Below are 22,179 nucleotides of genomic sequence, written 5' to 3' on the forward strand. Positions count from 1 at the left end.
ATTCCAGATTACAACTCGCTGGGTAAATAAATTCTCATGTCACCTCTGGTTCTTTTGCCAATTACCTTAAATCTGTGTCCTCTGGTTACTGACCCTCCTGCCAGTGGCATCAGTTTCTCCTTATTTACTTTATCAAAACCCTTGATAATTTTGAACACCTCCTATCAAATCTCTTAACCTCTGCTCTTAGAATAACCCCAGCTTCTCCAGTCTCTCCATGTAACTGAAGTCCCTCATCCCTGGTATAATTCTAGTAAATCTCCTCTGCCTATGTCCTCCATTCCACCAGCAACCAGTTGGATGTAAGTTCGAGTTTGTGTGGTGAATAATTGAGTTGATTCACTCACATTCTGCTGGACGTGGAGGTCACAAGGGTCAGTCTCGGGGCCTCATTACTGTCTTACTGTGGGCAGATGGCCTGAGTTACTGTCCCCAGGACCGACATTGATTTTCCACGTCTACCATTGTATTGAATGGAGGCCTGAGATGTGTCTATGGTCGGCAGAGCATTGTAGAGAGCAATTTCTAATGGGTTTGGTTTGTCTTGAATTTCATGAGTCAGCAAGATCTTGGAGTAAGTATTGGACTGGAGGTATCTCAAGTTCTGTCTCATTCTGAAAACTGACGTCAACAAGAATCTGGCTTTAAACAGGACCGCTCTGAAGTCTGCCGTATATCTAAGTTTGCTGGTGGCACAGTAAATAGTGTAGATGGGAGTAGAAAGTTGCAAAGGGACACTGATAGATTAAGTGAGTGGGCAAAACTGGCAGATGGAGTTCAATGTGGGGAAGTGTGAGGTCTGCACTTTAGACCTAAGAAAAATAAATGAGTGTTTTCTAAATGGTGAGCAGAGAGATTTAGGTGTCCAAGCACAGAAATCGCTCAAAGCAAGTGACCAGGTGCAGAAATAATTAAAAAGGCTAATGGAATGTTGGCCTTTATCTCGAGGGGGCTGGAATACAAAGGGGTGGAAGTGATGTTTCAGTTGTATAAAACTCTGGTCAGACCCCATTGGAGTAACTGCTCAGTTCTGTGCACCGCACCTCAGGTGGGATGTATTGGCCTTGGAGGGGAGCAGTGCAGATTCACCAGAATAATAAAAGGGCTAAATTATAAAGGCAGGTTGAATAGACTAGACTTGTATTCCCATGAGTATAGAAGATTAAGGGGTGATATAATTGAGGTGTTTAAGATGATTTAAAGGGTTTGATAGGGTAGATAGAGAAACTTTCTTCTGGTGGAGGGAGTCCAGCGCAAGGGGGGGCACAACCTTTAAAATTAGAGCCAGGCTGTTGAGAAATGATGTTTAGAAACACCACTACACACAAAGGGTAGTGGAGATCTGGAACTATCTCCCAAATAAACTGTTGAGACTAGGTCAATTGAAAATTTCAGAACTTATATTAAGAAATATGGAACCAAGACAGGTAAATGGAGTTAAGATACAGATCAGCAGTGATCTAATTGAATGGCAAAACAGGCTCGAGGGGCTGAATGGCGTCCTCCTGTTCAAATGTTTTGACAAATGCCATTGTACATAGGAAGCAGAGCTGCAGATGCGAGTATCAGGCATGTGTGTGTCTGATACCTTGTCCATCAGCGTGCTGTTTCTGCTGCTGCCTCTTCTGCAAAGAGGTGAATCTCAGAACAACAGAGTAGAGGGGATCGCATTACTGTAATGTGGTGTCAGCATTTCCTGCATTTGGATGGTTGTAAAAGCTTCTATAGGCATGTAAAAAGGAAGCGAAAGTAAACGTGGGTCCCTTGTAGGCAGATACAGGAAAAATTATGAGGAATAAGGAAATGGCAGAGACATCAAACTAATACTTTGTATTTGTCTTTACAGAAGAAGACAAAAACATTCTGGAAATAGTGGGGAACCAAGGGTCCAGTGAGTGGTTAGGATCAGGAATGCACTGCCTGAAAGGGTGGTGGAGGCAGACTCAATCTTGGCTTTCAAAAGGGAGTTGGATAAGTACCTGAAGGAAAAAAATTTGCAGGGCTACAGGGAAAGGGTGGGGGAGTGAGACTAGCTAAAGTGCTCTTGCAGAGAGCCGGCACGGGCTCGACGGGCCGAATGGCTGCCTTCCATGCTAGAACCATAGAATGCTTACATGATGGTGAGAATGAGGAACTTAAAAAAATTAGCATTAGTAAAGAAATAGTACTGGAGAAATTAATGGGATTAAAAGCTGACAAATCCCCTGGACCTGATGGCCTGCATCCTAGGGTTTTGAAAGAGGTGGCTGTAGAGATAGTGGATGCATTGGTTTTGATCTTCCAGAATTTCCTAGATTCTGGAATGGTCCCAGCGGATTGGGAGGTAGCAAATATAACCCCGCTATTCAAGAAAGGGAGAAACGGGGAACTATTGACCAGATGGCCTGACATTAGTAATAGGGAAAATGCTAGAACCTATTATTAGGGGCGTGATGACAGAACACTTAGAAAGTCATAATATGATTGGGCAGAGTCAACACAGATTTATGAAAGAGAAATCGTGTTTGACAAATCTACTTTTTGAGGTTGTAACTAGCAGGGTAGATAAAGGGGGACCAGTGGATGTAGTGTATTTAGATTTTCAACAAGCATTCAATAAGGTTCCACACAAGAGCTTATTACACAAAATTAGGGCTCATGGGGTTGGGAATAATATATTAGCATGGATTGAGGATTGGTTAACGGACAGAAAACAGTGTGAATAAACTGGTCATTTTCGGATTGGCAGGCTGTAACCAGTGGGGTGCCACAAGGATCTGTGCTTGAGCCTCAGCTATTTACAATCTATATATTAATGACTTGGATGAGGGGAGTTTGCTGACTATACAAAACAAGGTGAGAAAGCAAGTTATGAGGAGGACACGGAGGTTGCAAAGGGATATACTGTAGATTGGTTAAGTGAGTGGGCAAGAACATGGCAGATGGAATATAATGTGAAGTTATCCACTTTGATAGGAAAAATAGAGCAGAATATTGTTTAAATGGTGGGAGACTGGGAAATGTTGGGTGTCCTTGTACATGAGTCACAAAGTTAACATGTAGGTACAGCAAGCAATTAGAAAACAAATGGCATGTTAGCCTTTATTACAAAAGGATTGGAGAAGTACAAGAGTAAAAAAGTCTTACTGCAGTTGGATAGATTCTGGGTGAGACCACACCTGGAGTATTGTGCGCAGCTTTGGTCTCCTTACCTAAGGAAGGATATACTTGCCTTGGAGGGAGTGCAACAAAGGTTCACCAGACTGGTTCCTGGGATGGGGGGAATTGTCCTATGAGGAGAGATTGAGTAGACTAGGCCTATATTCTCTAGAGTTTAGAAGAATGAGAAGTGATCTCATTGAAATGTATAAAATTTATTAAGGGGATTGACAGGGTAGATGCAGGGAGGATGTTTCCCCTGGCTGAGGAGTCCAGAACCAGGGGGCAGTCTCAGAATAAGAGGTCGGCCATTTAGGACTGATGAGAAATTTCTTCACTGAGGGTGGTGAATCTTTGGAATTCTCTACCCCAGAGGGCTGAGGAGGCTCAGTCACTCTGTATAGTCAAGACAGAGATCGATAGATTTTTGCTTACTACGGGAATAGTGCGGGAAGGTGGAATTGAGGTAGATCAGCCACGATCTTACTGCATCACGGAAAAGGCCCGAACTGCCGATTCCTGCTCCTATTTCCTATGTTCTTATGATTTGCCTGTTTTAACGTATTTCGATTTCCCTACATAAACAAAGAGGACGAGCAGATCATCCCTGGTCTCCTTGATTTTAAACTTGTAAACATGTAATGAGAGAATGCAACGTCTAATTTCATTGAAAATATCTCTCTCTCGTAGACTGGACCAAGAGCTTGACTTCATCCTGTCGCAGCAAAAGGAGCTGGAAGACCTGCTGGCACCACTGGAGGAATCGGTCAGGGACCAACATGGCACCATTTACCTGCAGCATGCAGATGAAGAGCGAGAGCACACGTGAGTGTCTGGTGTTTTTGTCTAGGGCTCTATGTCACAGGGTTAGAGACAGAGTAAAGCTCCCTCTACACTGTCCCATCAAACACTCCCAGGGCAGGTACAGCACAGGTTAGATAAAACAATAATCATATTTAAATAGCACCTTTTAATGTAAAACAAAATGTCGGGAAGCTTTGTCAAAGGGGTTGTTTTATTCCTTAATCCCTTAAGGAATAAAAACCCCACGGGGAAAAATTGTCCAACTGTGGCTAATGAGAAATTAAAGATAGTATTAGATTAAAGGAAGAGGCTTATAATGTTGCCAAAACGAGTAGTTAGCCTGAGGATTGGGAGGATTTTAGAATTCAGCCAAGGAGGATCAAGAAAAGAAAAGGAAAGTAAAATATGAGTAAACTAGCGAGAGACATAAAAACAGACTGTGAAAGCTTCTATAGGTATGTAAAAAGGAAAACACTAGAGAAAGTAAACATGGCTCCCTTACAGGCTGAGACAGGAGAAATTATAATGGGGAATAACAAAATGGCAGAGAAATTAAACACATACTCTGTCTTCATGGAAGAAGATGCAAAAAACCTCCCAGAAATAGTGGAGAACCAAGGGTCTAGCGAGAATGAGGAACTGGAATAGTCAGTTATACAGTACAGAAAGGGGCCCTTCGACCCATCGTGTCTGCGCCGGCCATCAAGCCCTATCTATTCTAATCGCATTTTCCAGCACTTGGTCCATAGCCTTGTATGCTATGGCGTTTCAAATGCTCATCTAAATGCTCCTTGAATGTTGAGGATTCCTAGCTCTACTACCCTTTCAGGCAGTGAGTTCCAGATTCCAACCACCCTCTGGGTGAAAAAGTTTTTCCTCAAAGCCCCTTACCTTGAAACTATGCCCCCTGGTTATTGACCCCTCTACTAAGGGGAAAAGTTCCTTTTCTATCTACCCTATCTATGCCCCTTGTACTTGTTCACCTCAATCGGGTCCCCCCTCAGCCTTCTCTGCTCTAAGGAAAACAACCCCAACCTGTCCAATCTCTCTTCAGAGCTGAAATGCTCCAGCCCAGGTAACATCCTGGTGAATCTCCTCTGCACCCTCTCCAATACAATCGCATCCTTCCTATAGTGTGGCGACCAGAACTGCACACAGTATTCCAGCTGTGGCCTAACTAGCGTTTTGTACAGCTCCATCATAACCTCCCTGCTCTTGCCTTCATTAGCCGAGGCATAGAATATAAGTATCCCATATGCCTTCTTAACCACCTTATCTACCTGTCCTGCTGCCTTCAGGGATCTATGTACATGCACACCAAGGTCCCTCTGTCCTTCTTAGGGTCCTACCATTCATTATGTATTCCCTTGCCTTGTTAGTCCTCCCAAAATGCATCACCTCACACTTTTCAGGGTTAAATTCCATTTGCCACTGTTCTGCCCATCTCTCATCCTGTAGCCTGAGGCTTCCCTCCTTGCTATTTAACACTCCACCAATTTTCATGTCATCTGCAAACTTACTGATCATGCCTCCTACATTCATATCTAAATCATTAATGTACAATACAAACAGCAAGGGACCCAGCACCAATCCCTGCGGTACACCACTGGACACAGGCTTCCAGTCACACAAACAACCTTCAACCATCGCCCTCTGCCTCCTGCCACTAAGCCAATTTTGGATCCAATGTGCCAAGTTGCCTGGATCCCATGGGCTCTTACCTTCTTGACCAGTCTCCCATGCGGGACCTTGTCAAAAGCCTTGCTGAAGTCCATGTAGACTACATCTACTGCACTACCCGCATCCACACACCTAGTCACCTCCTCTCAAAATTCAATCAAATTGGTTAGACATGATCTCCCCCTGGCAAAGCCATGCTGACTATCCTTGATTAATCCCTGCCTCTCCAAGTGGAGGCTAATTCTGTCCCTCAGAATTTTTTCCAATAATTTCCCTACCGCTGATGTTAGGCTCACTGGCCTGTAATTCCCTGGTTTATCCCTACTACCCTTCTCGAATAATGGTACTAGGTTAGCTGTCCTCCAGTCCTCTGGCACCTCCCCTGTGGCCAGAGAGGATATGAAAATGTGTGTCGGAGCCCCTGCAATCTCCTCCCTTGAAAGAAATTAGTATTGGTTAAAAAAAAATAGTTCCAGAGAAATTAATGGGACTGAAAGCCGATAGATACCCTGGACCTTGTGGCCTACATCCTAGGGTTTAAAAAAAAAAAAAAAAAAAATTATAAAGTGGCATTGGTTTGTCATCTTGCAAAATTCCATTGATTCTAGAACAGTTCCTGCAGATTGGAAGGTAGCAAATGTAACCCCATTATTTTAGAAAGGAGGGAGAGAAAACTTGAACTACACACCAGTTAGCCTGACATCAGTAGTAGGCAAAATGCTAGAACCTATTAAGGATGTGGTAACAAGGCACTTAGAAAATAATAATGGGATTGGGCAGACTCAACGCAGATTTATGAAAGAAATCATGTTTGACGAATGTGTTAAGAGTATTTTGAGGTTGTAATTAGTAGGATGGATAAGGGGGGCCCAGTGGATGTGGTGCATTTGGATTTTCAGAAGGCATTTGATAAGGTGCCACAAGAGGTTATTAAACAAAATTAGGGCTCATGGGATTGGTAATATACAACCATGGATTGGTTAATGGACAGAAAACAGTAGGAATGAACAGGTCATTTTCAGGTTGACAGGCTGTAACTAGTGGGGGTACCACAAGAATCAGTGCTTGGGCCTCAGCTATTCACAATGATTTGGATGAGGGGACCAAATGTAATATATCCAAGTTTGCTGATGATACAAAGCTAGGTGGGAATGTAAGCTGGGAGGAGAATGCAAAGAGGCTTCAAGGGGATACAGACAGGCTAAGTGAGTGGCAAATGGAAAATGTGGCGAAATGTGAAGTTATCCACTTTGGTAGCAAAAATAGAAAAGCAGAGTAATTTTTAAATGAGCAATTGAGAAATGTTGGTGTTCAGAGGGACCTGGGTGTCCTTTTATATGAACCACAAAGTTAACATGCAGGTACAGTAAGCAATTTGGAAAGCAAATGGTATGTTGGCCTTTATTACAAGAGGATTTGAGTATAAGAGTAAAGATGTCTTACTGCAATTGTATAGGGCCCTGGTGAGACCACACCTGGAGTATTGTGTACAGTTTTGGTCTCCTTACCTAAAGAAGGATATACTTGCCATAGAGGGAATGCAACGAAGATTCACCAGACAGCCCCTGGGATTGGGGGGGGAGGTGGATTGTCCTATGAGGAGAGATTGAGTAGACTAGGCCTATATTTAGAGTTTAGAAGAATGAGTGTTGATCTCATTGAAACATACAAAATTCTTACAATGCTTGGACAGGGTAGATGCAGGGAGGATGTTTCCGCTGGCTGGGGAGTCTAGAACCAGGGGTCACAGTCTCTGAATAAGGGGTTGGCCATTTAGGACTGAAATGAGGAGAAATTTCTTCACTCGGAGGGAGGGGGGGGGCGGGTTGTTGGAATACCAGACAGTGAGGCATAAAGCTGGTAAAAGCACAGCCAGCAAAAGGGGATTGGAGGAAGCGCACAAGCAGCCAGAGTCAGGAACAGCATTTGGGAGGCAACTCTTCAGAAAATGAAGCAGTCCATACCTGCATGCAGCAAGATCTGGATGACATTTAGACTTGGGCTGATAAGTGGCAAATAACATTCATGCCACACAAGCGCCAGGCAATGATTATAGAAACATAAAAGATAGGAGCAGGAGTAGGCCATTCGACCCCTCGAGCCTGTTCCGCCATTTAATGAGATCATGGCTGATCATCCAAATTCAGTACCCTGTCCCTGCTTTCTCCCCATTTCCCTTGATCCCTTTAGCCTTAAGAAATATATCCAACTCCTTCTTCAATATATTTAATGAATTGGCCTCAACTGCCTTCTGTCGTAGAGAATTCCACAGGTTCACCACTCTCTCTCTGGGTGAAGAAATTCCTCCTCATCTCTGTCCTAAAATGGCTTACCCCTTATCCTTAGACTGTGACCCCTGGTTCTGGACTCCCCCCACCACCAGGAACATCCTTCCTACATCTAGTCTGTCTAGTCCTGTTAGAATTTTATAAGTTTCAATGAGATTCCCCCTCATTCTTCTAAACTCTAGCGAATATAAGCCTAGTCGACCCAATCTCTCCTCGTACGTCGAGGTATCAGTCTGGTGAATTTTCGTTGTGCGCACTCCATGGCAAGCAATATATCTCCGAACAAGCAAGAGTCTAGCCACCTCACCTTGACATTCAATGGCATTACCATCACCGAATCCCCCACCATCAATATCCTGGGGCTCACCATTGAACAGAAACTCAACTGGACCAGCCACATAAATACTGTGGCCACAAGAGTGGATCAGAGACTGGGTATTCTGCAGTGAATGTGTCTCCTCCTGATTCCCCAAAGCCTTTCCACCATCTACAAGGCACAAGTAAGGAGTGTGATGGATTATTCTCTACTTGCCTGGATGAGTGCAGCTCCAACAACACTCCAGAAGCTTGACACCATCCAGGACAAAGCAGCCCGCTTGATTGGCACCCCATCTACCACCTTAAACATTCATTCCCTTCACCACCAGCGTACTGTGGCTGCAGTGTGTACCATCTACAAGATGCACTGCAGCAACTCGCCAAGGCTGCTTCGGCAGCACCTCCCAAACCCGCGACCTCTTCCACCTAGAAGGACAAGGGCAGCAAGCATGTGGGAATGCTATCGCCTGCAATTTCCCCTCCAAGTTACACACAATCCTAACTTGGAAACATAGTGCCTGCTGTTCCTTCATCGTCATTGAATCCTGGCACTCCCTTCCAAAACAACACTGGGTCTACCTTCACCACAAGGACTACAGCGGTTCAAGAAGGCCACTCGCCGCCACCTTCTCAGGGCAATTCAGGATGGGCAATAAATGCTGGCCTTGCTGGCGACGCCCACATCCCAGAACAAATTTAAAAAAAAAAAAAAAAAAAGCTGGGGAGGGACGAACCCACAGTTATTTCACCACAAGAATAAGAATTTTAAATTTGAGGTTATTCACAGAATCACAGAAACCCCACCGTGCAGATAGAGGCCATTTCGGCCCATCAAAGTCTGCACCGACACATATCCCACCCGATTCCCGTAAACCCACGTATTTAATCCCCCTAACACTAAGGGTCAATTTATCATAGCCAATCAACCTAACCCACACATCTTTGGACTGTGGGAGGAAACCGGAGCACCTGGAGGAAACCCACGCAAACACGGGGAGAATGTGCAAACTCCACACACAGTCGCCCGAGGCCGGATTCGAACCCGGGTCCCTGGCGCTGTGAGGCAACAGTGCTAACCACTATGCCACCGTGTGTGTGTGTGTGGCCCAGTGGGGGTCTGCGAGGATTTGAGTGAGCTGCTTTACTCTGGGTGGAGGCCAGCCAAGAGAGCACTGGAATCATCGAGTCTGGAAGTAACAGGCTTTAAAGTTTCAGCAGCAGATGGGCTGGAGCAGGGGAAAAGGTGGGTGATATTAGAGGTGGAAGTAGGGGGTCTAAGTGATGGAGCGGTGGTGGTCAGAAGCTCAGTTCAGGATCAGATGAGATATTGAAGTTGTGAACAGCCTCAGACAGTGACATGGGGAGGTGGGGGAAGCGGTGGAGTTGATGGCTAGGGAAGGGAGTTGCTGCTGGAACCGAAGATGATGGCTTCAGCATTCCCATGTTTAGCTTTTTGTTCCATAAACTTATTAATGTCTAATTGCCAAACTTTTAAAAATATAAATGATTCCTGCTGTTAAAAACAAATTGACGTGAGGTAGTTAGTTAAGTTCTGCCCATTCAGCAGTATTGCCATGTGTATATATTTGTACACTGGCATAGAGAGGGAACTTTGAAAATAAAGATAATCAAACCCATTACATTGCAGCTCAGATGTGACACAAAGGATAAATGTGGCAATCTAATGGAGGGGGGAGGAATGAACTTTGGATCCAAACTGACGAGGTGCTTGGATCCATGTAGCAATGACTGGAACATCTTGTTTCTCAGTATAGTGCATCTGTTTTTGGTGAGTGAGCTGCAGAGTCATTTCTACATAGTCATAGCAGCTACATCGCAGTACAGCCAGTGGAGGTTACAGTGCTTTGCTGAACACCTCCACCAGTGTGACACTAAGCTTCCGGTCACTTGCCACTTTAACTCTCCACCCTACTCTGACCTTTCTGTACTCTACCTCCTACACTGTTCCAATGAAGCTCCGTGCAAGCTCGAGAAACAGAACCTCGTCATTCTGTGAGGCACTTTACAGCCTTTGGCCTTAACATTGAACTAAACAACTTCAGACCTTAACCCCGGCTTCCATTCTCTCTCTCCGCAGATCCTGCTGAGTGTTTCCAACATGTTTTGTCTTTATTTGAGGTTACAATATTTGTCAGAAAGGGGGTGCTCCTAGTTAATGACTCCAGTGTGATATTTGTATCCACGGGCAGGACCAAACCATGCAAGTCAGGACCTCCCTACAGTGCTGTTGGGCTGTAGGCCAGGTCCCAGATTCAGCACTTTAGTTTATGGTGAGTGGCCAGCAGCTCTTAGTGTTATGCCACATGATAAGTTCATTGCCTGGTCTCTCTTCTTTTAACTGATGCTGGGGTGGTGTCGAGGTGTTCGAATTGAGCTAGAGAGGGCAGGTCCTCCTGATCGCTGCTGCCCTCTACTCCCCCTCGCGTACCCTGCTGAAAGTAAAGACAGAATGTGACTTTGTTCTGTGTTGCTGTCTAGCTATAAATTGGCAGAAAACATTGATGCCCAGTTGAAGAGGATGGCCCAGGATCTGAAGGAAATTATCCAACATCTCAACACCACCAACAGCTCCTCCGAGATCAGCGATCCTGTAAGTGGATGCAATATTAGCTAGTCTAGAATTTACAATCTAGTAGTCTAATCCGCAGTCTCTGAGCTCAGAGGGAGGGAGAGAAGTAAAAAGTAATCGAAGTGTGACATCACCAGAAAGCAGGTAAGTGATTGGTTGGTGAGTATTTCTTTCTTTTTTAAACTTTTAGTTACTAAGGTCTCTCTGGTGTAGCGGGGACTGTTGGTAAACCATTTAACTGTAGTGTAATTGGTGGGGTTGATTTAATTTAATTTCAATTAATTAAAGGGTAAGTCATGGCAGGACAGCCTGGCCACGTGGTATGCTCCTCCTGCGCTATGTGGGAACTCGGACACTTCCTGTGTCCCTGACAACTACGTGTGCAGGAAGTGTATCCAGCTGCAGCTACTAACAGACCACATTGCGGCGCTGGAGCTGTGATTGGATGCATACTGGAGCGTTCGCGATGCTCAGCACGTTTAGGGAGTTCGACACACCGCAAGTAGAGGTTGGACAGGCAGAAAGGGAAGGGGTGACCAACAGGCAGAGTACTAGGCGCAGGCAGGTAGTGCAGGGATCCCCTGTGGACATCCCCCTCTCAAACAGATACACCACTTTGAGTGCTGTTGGGGGGGATGGCTTATCAGAGGGCAGCAGCAGCAGCCAACTTCCTGGCACCAGGGGTGGCTCTGCTGCACAAGACTGGAGGAAAAAGAGGGGTAGAGCTATAGTAATAGGGGAATAGATGGGCATTTCTGCGGCCGCAGACGAGACTCCAGGATGGTGTGTTGCACCCCTGGTGCAAGAGTCAAGGATGTCTCAGAGCGGCTGCAGAACATCTTGGAAGGGGAGGGTGAACAGCCAGTTGTGGTGGTGTATATAGATACCAACGATATAGGTAAAAACCGGGATGAGGTCCTAAAAGCTGAATATAGGGAGTTAGGAGGTAAATTTAAAAAATGGGACCTCCAAAGGTAGTAATCTCAGGAATGCAACCAGTGCCACGTGCTAGTCAGAGTAGAAATGGGATATTTCAGATGAATACGTGGCTAGAGGAATGGTGCAACGGGGAGGGATTCAAGTTCCTGGGACATTGGAACCGGTTCAAACCGGACGGTTTGCACCTGGGCAGGGCTGGAACCGATGTCCTAGGGGGAGTGTTTGCTAGTGCTCTGGGGGAGGGTTTAAACTAAAATGGCAGGGGGTTGGGAACCTGAGCAGGGAGACAGGAAAGGGAAACGAGGATAAAAACAAAAGATAGGAAGGAGAAAACCAAAAGTGGCAGTCAGAGAAATCAACTGTTTAAATCGAACGTGGCCACAGTAAATAATAATTCTAAGAGCGTTAAAAAAACAAGCCTGAAGGCTTTGTCTTAATGCGAGGAGCATTTGTAATAAGGTGGATGAATTGGCTGCGCAAATAGAGGTAAACGAATATGATTTGGTTGGGATTACGGAAACGTGGCTCAAGGATGGCCAAGACTGGGAACTCAACATCCAGGGGTATTCGATATTCAGGAAAGATAGGCAAAAAGGAAAGGGAGGAGGGGTAGCATTACTGGTTAAAGAAGGGATTAACACAATTGTAATGAAGGATATTAGCTCTGATGAGGTGGAATCTGTATGGGTAGCATTGAGAAATACTAAGGGGGGAAAAAACGTTAGTGGGAGTGGTATATAGACCTCCCAACAGTAAGGCGGAGGTTGGGGATGGCATTAAAAGGGAAATTAAAGAAGCGTGCAATAAGGGCACAGAAGTCATCATGGGTGACTTTAATCTACATATAGATTGGGCTAACCAAATTAGTAACAATACTGTGGAGGAGGAATTCCTGGAGTGTTTACGGGATGGTTTCCTGGACCAATATGTCGAGGAACCAACCAGAGATCAGGCCATCTTAGACTGGGTATTATGTAATGAGAAAGGATTAATTAGCAATCTTGTTGTACGAGGCCCCTTTGGTCGGAGCGATCATAATATGATCGAATTCTTCATTAAGATGGAGAGTGAAGTAGTTGACTCAGACTAGGGTCCTCAATTTAAATAAAGGAAACTGCGATGGTCTGAGGCGCGAATTGGGTAGGATTGATTGGGGAATGTCACTCAAAGGGTTGACGGTGGATAGGCAATGGCAAACATTCAAAGACCGCATGGATGAACTACATAATTTGTCCATCCCAGTTTGGCATAAAAATAAAACAAAGGGTGACTCAACTGTGCCTAACAAGGGAAATTAGGGATAGCATAAAATCCAAGGAGAGGACATATAAATTGGCCAGAAAAAGCAATAATCCTGAGGATTGGGAGCAGTTTAGGATTCAACAAAGGAGCACAAAGGGATTAATTAAGAAGGGGAAAATAGAATGAGTGTAAGCTTGCAGGGAACGTGAAAACTGACTGTAAAAGCTTTTATAGATATGTGAAGAGAAAAAGATTGGTGAAGTCAAGCGTAGGTCCCTTGCAGTCAGAATCAGGGGAATTTATAATGGGGAACAAAGAAATGGCAGACCAACTAAATACTTATATTGGTTCTGTCTTCACAAAGGAGGACACAAATAACCTCCCAGAGATGCCGGGGAACATAGGGTCTGATGAAGGGGAGGAACTGAAAGAAATCAGTATTTGTAGGGAAATGGTGTTGGGGAAATTGATGGGATTGAAGGCCAATAAATCCTCCGGGCCTGATAATCAACATCCTAGGGTACTTAAGGAAGTGGCCCTAGAAATAGTAGATGCATTGCTGGTCATCTTCCAACATTCGATGGAATCTGGAACAGTACCCATGGATTGGAGGGTAGCTAATGTTACCCCACTATTCAAAAAAGGTGGTAGAGAGAAAACGGGGAATTACAGACCGGTAAGCCTGACATCAGTAGTGGGGGAAAATGCTAGAGTTCATTATAGAAGATGTAATAGCAGAGCACTTGGAAAACAGTGACAGGATCGGACAAAGTCAACATGGATTCACAAAAGGTAAATCGTGCTTGACTAATCTTGAATTTTTTGAGGATGTAACTGGTAAAATAGATAAGGGAGAACCAGTGGTGTATCTGGACTTTCAGAAGGCCTTCGATCAGGTCCCGCATAAGAAATTAGTGTGTAAAGTTAAGGCACATGGGATTGGGGGCAAGGTATTGACTTGGATAGAGAACTGGTAGGCAGACAGAAAGCAAAGAGTTGGAATAAACGGGTCTTTTTCCGAATGGCAGGCAGTGACAAGATGTAATATCTCCAAATTTGCAGACGACACAAAGCTGGGTGTGTGTGCGCTGTGAGGAGGATGTTGAAACTCCAGTATGATTTGGACATGTTGGATGATTGGGCAGAAACATGGCAGATGCAATATAACGTGGATAAATGTGAGGTTATCCACTTTGGTGGCAAAAACAGGAAGGCAGATTATTATCTAAATGGCAATAGATTGGGAGAAGGGGAAGTGCAACGAGACCTGGGTGTCCTTGTGCACCAGTCGCTGAAGGTAAGCATGCAGGTGCAGCAGGCGGTTAAGAAGGCAAATGGTATGTTGGCCTTCGTAGCGAGAGGGTTTGAACAAAGGAACAAGAAGTCTTGCTGCAGTTGTACAGGGCCTTGGTCAGACCACATCTTGAGTATTGTGTGCAGTTTTGGTCGCCTTATCTGAGGAAGGATGTTCTTGCCATGGAAGGAGTTCAGCGAAGATTCACCAGGCTGATACCTGGGATGGCAGGAATGACGTATGAGGCGAGATTGGGTCGATTGGACTTGTACTCGCTGGAGTTTAGAAGAATGAGAGGTGATCTGATTGAAACTTATAAAATCCTGACAAGACTGGACAGACTAGATGCAGGAAGGATGTTCCTGATGGTTGGGGAGTCCAGAACCAGGGGACACAGTCTAAGGATAAAGGGTTGGCCATTTAGGACAGAAATGAGGAGGACTTTCTTCACCCAGAGAGTGGTGAACCTGTGGAGACCAGTTCGTTAAGTATATTCAAGAAGGAGTTGGATATATTTCTTAAGGCTAAAGGGGTATGGGGAGAAAGCAGAGACCGGGTACTGAATTTGGATGATCAGCCATGATCGCATTGATTGGCGGAGCAGGCTCGAGGGGCCGAATGGCCTACTCCTGCTCCTAGCTTCTATGTTTCTATGTCTATTCAGCCCATCAGACCTCGCTCATCGGCTGGAACTGTTACTCCAGTCCGCTTTCCCTGCCCATTCCCTTTTATCCTTTTATATTCTTTATGAAATTCTTTAAATGACATTACAGTCTCTACCTCAACAGCTCCTTGTGGTGAAGCATTCCATGTTCCAGTAAACCTCTGTGAAAACATTCCTTCTAACTACCCTCTCCTGATAATCCTCAGTTTATTCTCCTTTAGTTAACAATTCACCAGCTGGTGGGAACTGTCTTTCACACCTTCCAACTCAGAACCCAGGATGGCTCAGTTTTTGTGTTACCACTGATCTGATTATTTGATGGTGTGACTGGCCAATCCAGAATGTCGGGATTCTCTCTCTGGGGGACCACTCACTGTGTATATAAGGCCAGGATTCCTCCTTTAATTGGGGTCCAGTCGCATGGACCTCTTGGGCAGGTAAGGGTCCAAATGATGCCACTGCCGTGTTTTTTTTTAAGAATCCCAATACAGGAAACTTTCGATTTAACTGGCCCCTAAATAACCGGAACGCTCTATCCACCAGCAAAATTCAGGAGTCGGTTCAGATAAAAAAAAATTTAACTCCATTTGTTGCTGTGCAAGGGTGTAGCTGAAGCTGTTGCTAAGCTACAAAGACGCTTGCAACTTGTGCCGATTGTTTTGAAGCTGTAAGCAACAAGGTTTGTTGCTTTATACGGAGCTCTGAGCTCCGTATCTTTTACTATAGCGTTTGGTTATCTGGAATTGTTGATGAACTGGCACCACGTCGGTCCCGTCCGTGCCGGATACCAGAAAGTTTCCTGAACCACCATTGGCATAGTATTACATAATATTACATAAACTGGGCATTCGGCCCAACTGGTCTATGCCGGTGTTTATGCTCCACACGAGCCTCCTCCCACCTTTCTTCCAAGCTCATCAGAATATCTTTATTTATTTTCTCCCTCGTGTGCTTATCTCTCTTAGGCAGTCCCTCGCAACCGAGGATGACTTGCTTCCATGCTAAAAATGAGTTCTCAGGTGACCGAGTCCAGTGTGGGAGCTACAGTCTCTGTCACAGGTGGGGCAGACAGTAGTTGAAGGGGTGGGTGGGGTGCTTGGGTTGACGTGCGCTCCTTTCCGCTTGCTCCCGGCGAAGAGACTCGGTGTTTGGCGCCTTCCCACATGCGTCTCCTCCACTTTTAAGCGGTCATGGGCCAGGGATTCCCAGGTGTCGGAGGGGATGTTGCACTTTTTCAAGGAGGCTTTGAGGGTGTCCTTGAAGCGTTTCCTCTGCCCATCTGGGATGCTCTTGCCGTGTCGGAGCTCCGAGTAGAGCGCTTGTTTGGGGAGTCTCGTATTCACAGAAATCACAGAAACCCCACAATGCAGATAGAGGCCATTTCGGCCCATCGAGCCTGCACCAACACATATCCCACCCGATCCCTGTAACCCCTACACCAACACATATCCCACCCTATCCCCGTAACCCCATGTATTTAATCCCCCTAACACTAAGGGTCAATTTATCATAGCCAATCAACCTAACCCGCACATCTTTGGACTGTGGGAGGAAACCGGAGCACCCGGAGGAAACCCACGCAAACACTGGGCGAATGTGCAAACTCCACACACAGTCACCCGAGGCCGGATTCGAACCCGGGTCCCTGGCGCTGTGAGGCAACAGTGCTAACCACTATGCCACCATGCTGCCCTTGGGGATGTAACCCGTCCATCGGAGCTGATTGAGCGTGGTCGATGCTGGGGATGTTGGCCTGAGCAAGAACACTGACGGTGCGCCTATCCTGCCAATGGATTTGCAGGATCTTGCGGAGGCAGCGTTGGTGGTACCCCTCCAGTACTTTGAGTTGCCTGCTGTACATGGTCCATGTCTCTGAAGCATACAGGAGGGCAGGAATCACTACTGCTCTGTAGACCATGAGCTTGGTGCCAGGTTTGAGGTCTTGGTCTTCAAACACACCTTCAGGTGACAAGGCTACACTGGCACACTGAAGGCGGTGTTGGACTTCATTGACGTCTGCCCTTGTTGACAGTAGGTTCCTGAAGTATGGAACGTGTAAGGCCCATGCTCTCGTACACTTTGGTGCAGGTGTTGACGATGGTTTGGAGTTCGACCTCAGTGTGCGCATACACGAGCGTCGTCTGCATACTGTACTTCGATGACAGCAGATGGGATGACCTTGGATCTGGACTGGAGGCAACGGAGGTTGAACAGTTTCCCTTTTGTCCTGCAAATGAGCTCCATTCCAGTGGGGAGCTTACCGAGCGTGAGATGGAGCATTGCAGCAAGGAAGATCGAGAAGAGTGTTGGTGCGATGACACAGCCTTGCTTGACCCCGGTCCGTACGTGAATGGAGTCTGTGGTGGATCCGTTGGTCAGGATCACGGCTTGCATGTCGTTGTGAAGCAGGCGGAGGATGGTGACAAACTTCTGGGGGCAGCCAAATTTGAGGAAGACACTCCATAATCCCTCACGGTTGACGGTGTCAAAGAAGGCCATGTACAGCGGTTGGTGCTGTTCCCTGCATTTCTCTTGTATTTTCCGCACGGTGAAGATCACGTCCATTGTGCCCCTTTCTGGGCGGAATCTGCATTGCGACACTGGGAGAAGGCGATTTGAGGAGGATTCTTGCGATGACTTTCCCTGTGGCAGACAGCAGGGAAACTCCCCTGTAATAACTGCAATCGGACTTGTCACCTTTCTTGAAGATGGTCACGATTACGGTGTCTGAGATCCCCTGGCATGCTCTCCTCCTTCCAGATAAGAGAAATGAGTTCATGTATTCGCGCCAATAGTGCTTCTCCACCATGCTTTAGTGCCTCGGCGGGGATTCTATCTGCTCCTGAAGCCTTGTTCTTCAGTTGTCGGATGGCCTTTTCAACCTCCTGCCGGCTGTGGCTGTGCTGAGGTGGTGTTGGGTAGCATTCTGCGGGATGGAGTTGAGGACACTCGCGTCGAAGACAGAGTCTCAGTTAAGGAGATCTTTTGAAGTGCTCCTTCCAGCGGGCACTGACTGCCTCTCTGTCCTTGATGAGTACCTCTCTGTTCTCTGCCCGCGGTGGGGTAGGACCGTAGGTGATCATGTGCATGTGCTTATCTAGCTTCCTTTTAAATGCATCTATGCTATTCGCCTCAACCACTCCCTGTGGTAGCAAGTTCCACATTCTCACCACTCTGGGTGAAGAAGTTTCTCCTGAATTCCCTGATGGATTTATTAATGATTGGATTTATGGCCCCTTGTTCTAGTCTCACCAAGTGGAAACCTCATCTCTACGTCTACCCTCTCAAACTCTTTCATAATTTTCAAGACCTCTATCGGGGCACCCCTCAGTTTTTTCTAGAGAAAAGAGCCCCATCTTGATAGGTATATCCTCTCCGTTCTGGGTATATCCTCTCCGTTCTGGTATCATCCTAGTAATCTTTTTTGGACCTTCTCCAGTGCCTCTATCGTTTTTATAATATGAAGACCAGAACTCTGCACAGTACTCCAAGTGTGGTCTAACCAAAGTTCTATACAAGTTTAACATAACTCTGCTTTTCAATTCTACCCCTCTCAAAATGAACCCTAGTGCTTTGTTTGCTTTTTTTAATGGCCTGATTAACCTGCGTTGCTACTTAGTGATGTGTGTATCTGTACCCCCAGATCTTCTGGTCCTCTACCCCATTTTAGACACTTTTTTTTTCCAAGGAGTTAAGTGGCCTCCTTATTCTTCCTGCCAAAATGTACCCCCTCTCACTTGTCCATTTAGAAGTTCATTGCCATTTACATGCCCATTCTGCAAGTTTATTAATGTCTTCCTGTATTTTGTCACAGCCCTCCTCTATTAATTATACCCCCAATTTGGTGGTGTCTGCAAATTTTGAAATTGTACCTCCGATTCCAGAGTCCAAATTGTTGATGTAAATGGTGAACAGTAGTCCCAGCGCCATGTATGTGGACTGGAACTAAAATCAGTGGGGAATTTGTATCCCGGTAGTTTGAGGTGCAGCAGAAGTGATGCTGACATGAATATTTGGGGTCATTGGACAAAGATTGTAGAGCGACTGCTCTGCGGGGTTACGGCAAATGATCATTTTTAAATCTATATTCCATTATTGCAGCCAGCCTAGCTCTCCAAAAAAAATATGATGAACTATTCTTTAAATGTCATGTATTCAGGTTTAAGTTGGGTTACTTGAAGAATAAAATGTTCCTAGTTGACCCGCTCTCCTGTTATTTGAAGTACTAATTGAACTGGAAACCTCTTCAGCATTCCCGTGCCGAGCCTCTTGAATACACCGCTGCCCTGTGCTGCTTGGTGCTGTGTATGGGCAGCACTGCCAGTAGTCCAGGCACCAGATGGTGTTCAAAGTGCGAGTGGTTTAAGTATGGCATTGTGTAGAGCAAGTGCTGCTAACATTGTCGGAATGGGTTACAAGATTTATTAAACAATCGCATTACTTTCTCGTGTTCTGCTCTCTGACTTTCCTCTTGTTTCAGCTGCAACAAATTTGCAAAATTCTCAATGCACACATGGATTCTCTGCAGTGGATCGACCAGAGCTCAGGTACTTATTACTGCTTTCTTGGGATGTCTTTAAAACTGCTTCAAATACAGTATATTCAAAAGAGCTAGAAGTTTGAGTAGTGCAGATGTGTGTATTCAGACCTGTATGTGTCCCAGCTACTTCTGTCTGTTTTTCTTTTAACTTGCTGTTTGTGGTCTACATTAATGATTTGGATGTGAATGTAAAAGTTATGATCAGTAAGTTCGCAGATGACACGAAAATTGGTGGGGTGGTAAATAGCGAGGCGGGAAGCCTCGGGCTACAGGACGATATAGATGGGTTGGTCAGATGGGCGGAACAGTGGCAAATGGAATTTAACCCTGAAAAGTGAGGTGATGCATTTTGGAGGGACTAACAAGGCAAGGGAATACACAATGAATGGTAAGACCCTAGGAAAGACAGAGGATCAGAGGGACCTTGGTGTGCATGTACATAGATCCCTGAAGGCAGCAGATAAGGTGGTTAAAAAGGCATATGGGATACTTGCCTTCATTAGCCGAGGCATAGAATATAAGAGCAGGGAGGTTATGATGGAGCTGTACAAAACGCTGGTAAGGCCACAGCTGGAGTACTGTGTGCAGTTCTGGTTGCCACACTATAGGAAGGATGTGATTGCTTTGGAGAGGGTGCAGAGGAGATTTACCAGGATGTTACCTGGGATGGAGCGCTTCAGCTATGATGAAAGACTGGACAAGCTGGGGTTGTTTTCCTTGGAGCAGAGAAGGCTGAGGGGGGGACCTGATTGAGGTATACAAAATTATGAGGGGCATAGATAGGATGGATAGAAAGGAACTTTTCCCCTTAGTAGAGGGGTCAATAACAAGGGGGCATAGATTCAAGGTAAGGGGCAGGAGGTTTAGAGGGGATTTGAGGGGAAACTTTTTCACCGAGGGTGGTTGGAATCTGGAACTCACTGCCTGAAAGGATGGTAGAGGCAGGAACCCTCAACATTCAAGAAGCATTTGGATGAGCACTTGAAATGCCATAGCATACAAGGCTACGGACCAAATGCTGGAAAATGGGATTAGATTAGATAGGGCTTGATGGCCGGCGTGGACGTGATGGGCCGAAGGGCCTTTTTCTGTGCTGTATAACTCTGACTCTATTTGATTTTCAAAATTCTCCCATTACCAAGGTTTCCTGTGAAACTCTCCACTGGAGTGTCAGCGTTGACTCAGTGGGCGGCACTCTTGCCTCTGGGTCAGAAGGTTATGGGTTTAAGTCCCACTTGAGCACATTCCAGGCTGACACTCCCAGTGCAGTACCGAGGGAGCGCTGCACTGTTGGAGGTGCTGTCTTTTGGATGAGATGTTAAACTGAGGCCCTGTCTCGGGTGGATGTAAAAGATCCCATGGCACCATTTTGAAGAGCAAGATAGTTCTCACGGTCTCCTGGCCAATAATTTTCCCTTAACCAACATCAGTAAACAGATACAATAGCAAAATACTGCAGATGCTACAGAAAATGCTGGAAATACTCAGCAGGTCAGGCAGCATCGAGGAGAGAGAAACAGTGTTAATGTTGCGGGTTGAAGACCCTTCATCAGAACTGGAAAATGTTAGAGAAGTAACATTTATAAGCAAGTGCAGGGAAAGGGAGGAGGGGAGGAAAGAACAAAGGGAAAGACTGTGATGGGCTGGAAGGCGGGAAAGATTGACTGACAAAAGGGATGATGGTGCAAGGCAACAGAAGGTAATGGGACAAGTTAAGAAACAAAAGATTGTAATGATCAATAACATGTCATTCTATAGTGGACACGAGGTGGAGCCGTAGAGCTGTATATAAGACTACACTACCCATGAGGCACTAGGCTACCCACAAGGCAACAGTCAAGATGGCAGCCTACACACAGGAGCACACATGCTGCATCTCTACAGATACTGTACCTACAGAACGTGTACTGAATAAATAACTAGCTAGAAGCTAGCTGTGTTCATAATAAGAATGTCTAGTTATTAATGAACATAAGATGGTACCAGGGTGGTGAAGATCTGCTGAAAATTGTGAAAAGCGACATGGAGAATTTGAAGCCACCAGAGCGTTTGAAACTCACAGGAAACATCGACTACAATTGGCAGACTCTTCAACAACAATTCGAACTCTACATTGCAGCCATCGGATTCGGTACGAAGCCAGACGCAAGGAAGATAGCGTTGCTGCTTACGGTTGCAGGCCCACAAGCGATAGAGGTAATTAATACATTTGTATTTAATCCAGCGGAGAACAGAGAAAAATAAGATGTGCTAAAAAAAATTGATGCACATTGCTCTCCCAAAAAGAATGAGACGTATGAAAGATACATCTTCTGTTCTCAGACACAGCAACAAAATGAGACTTTTGATAGCTTTATAACTGATCTGAAACTGAAAGCACAGACATGTAATTTCTCTGAGCTCAAAGCATCCATGATTCGTGACCAGATTGTGTTTGGTATTCATGATAAAGTCAGGGAACGTCTGAGAAACCGAACTAAATTTGGAAAATGCGGTGAAAATATGTCAAGCCAGCGAGCTAGCTCGAAAGCACGCGAAGACTTTCAGTGAAATCAATAATGATGCGATTGTAATGAGTGATAATGCTGCTGTCGGTGCTGTGTCCTACAAGGGGAAGAAACGTGGGCAGAACAGAAATGAAAAGCAATCGGAGGATGAAATTTTTAATTGTAAACGCTGTGG

General features: G+C 45.5%; 1 protein-coding gene across 4 annotated transcripts in view; it reads left to right on the forward strand.

Annotated features, from left to right (window-relative positions):
• LOC147124867 (nuclear pore glycoprotein p62-like) overlaps window positions 1-22,179 on the forward strand; it is an 84,493-nt gene that overhangs the window by 55,343 nt on the left and 6,971 nt on the right. For all 4 annotated transcript variants that reach the window (XM_085994128.1, XM_085994137.1, XM_085994118.1 and 1 more), the window contains 3 exons: window positions 3,829-3,963; window positions 10,728-10,839; window positions 19,438-19,504. In XM_085994128.1, the coding sequence (XP_085850254.1) occupies window positions 3,829-3,963; window positions 10,728-10,839; window positions 19,438-19,504 (314 nt within the window). The remainder of the gene's footprint in view (window positions 1-3,828; window positions 3,964-10,727; window positions 10,840-19,437; window positions 19,505-22,179) is intronic.

This window comes from Somniosus microcephalus, chromosome 1 (assembly GCF_052327205.1).
Source record: "Somniosus microcephalus isolate GS21.2 chromosome 1, FLI_Smic_1.0, whole genome shotgun sequence".
NCBI lineage: Eukaryota > Metazoa > Chordata > Chondrichthyes > Squaliformes > Somniosidae > Somniosus > Somniosus microcephalus.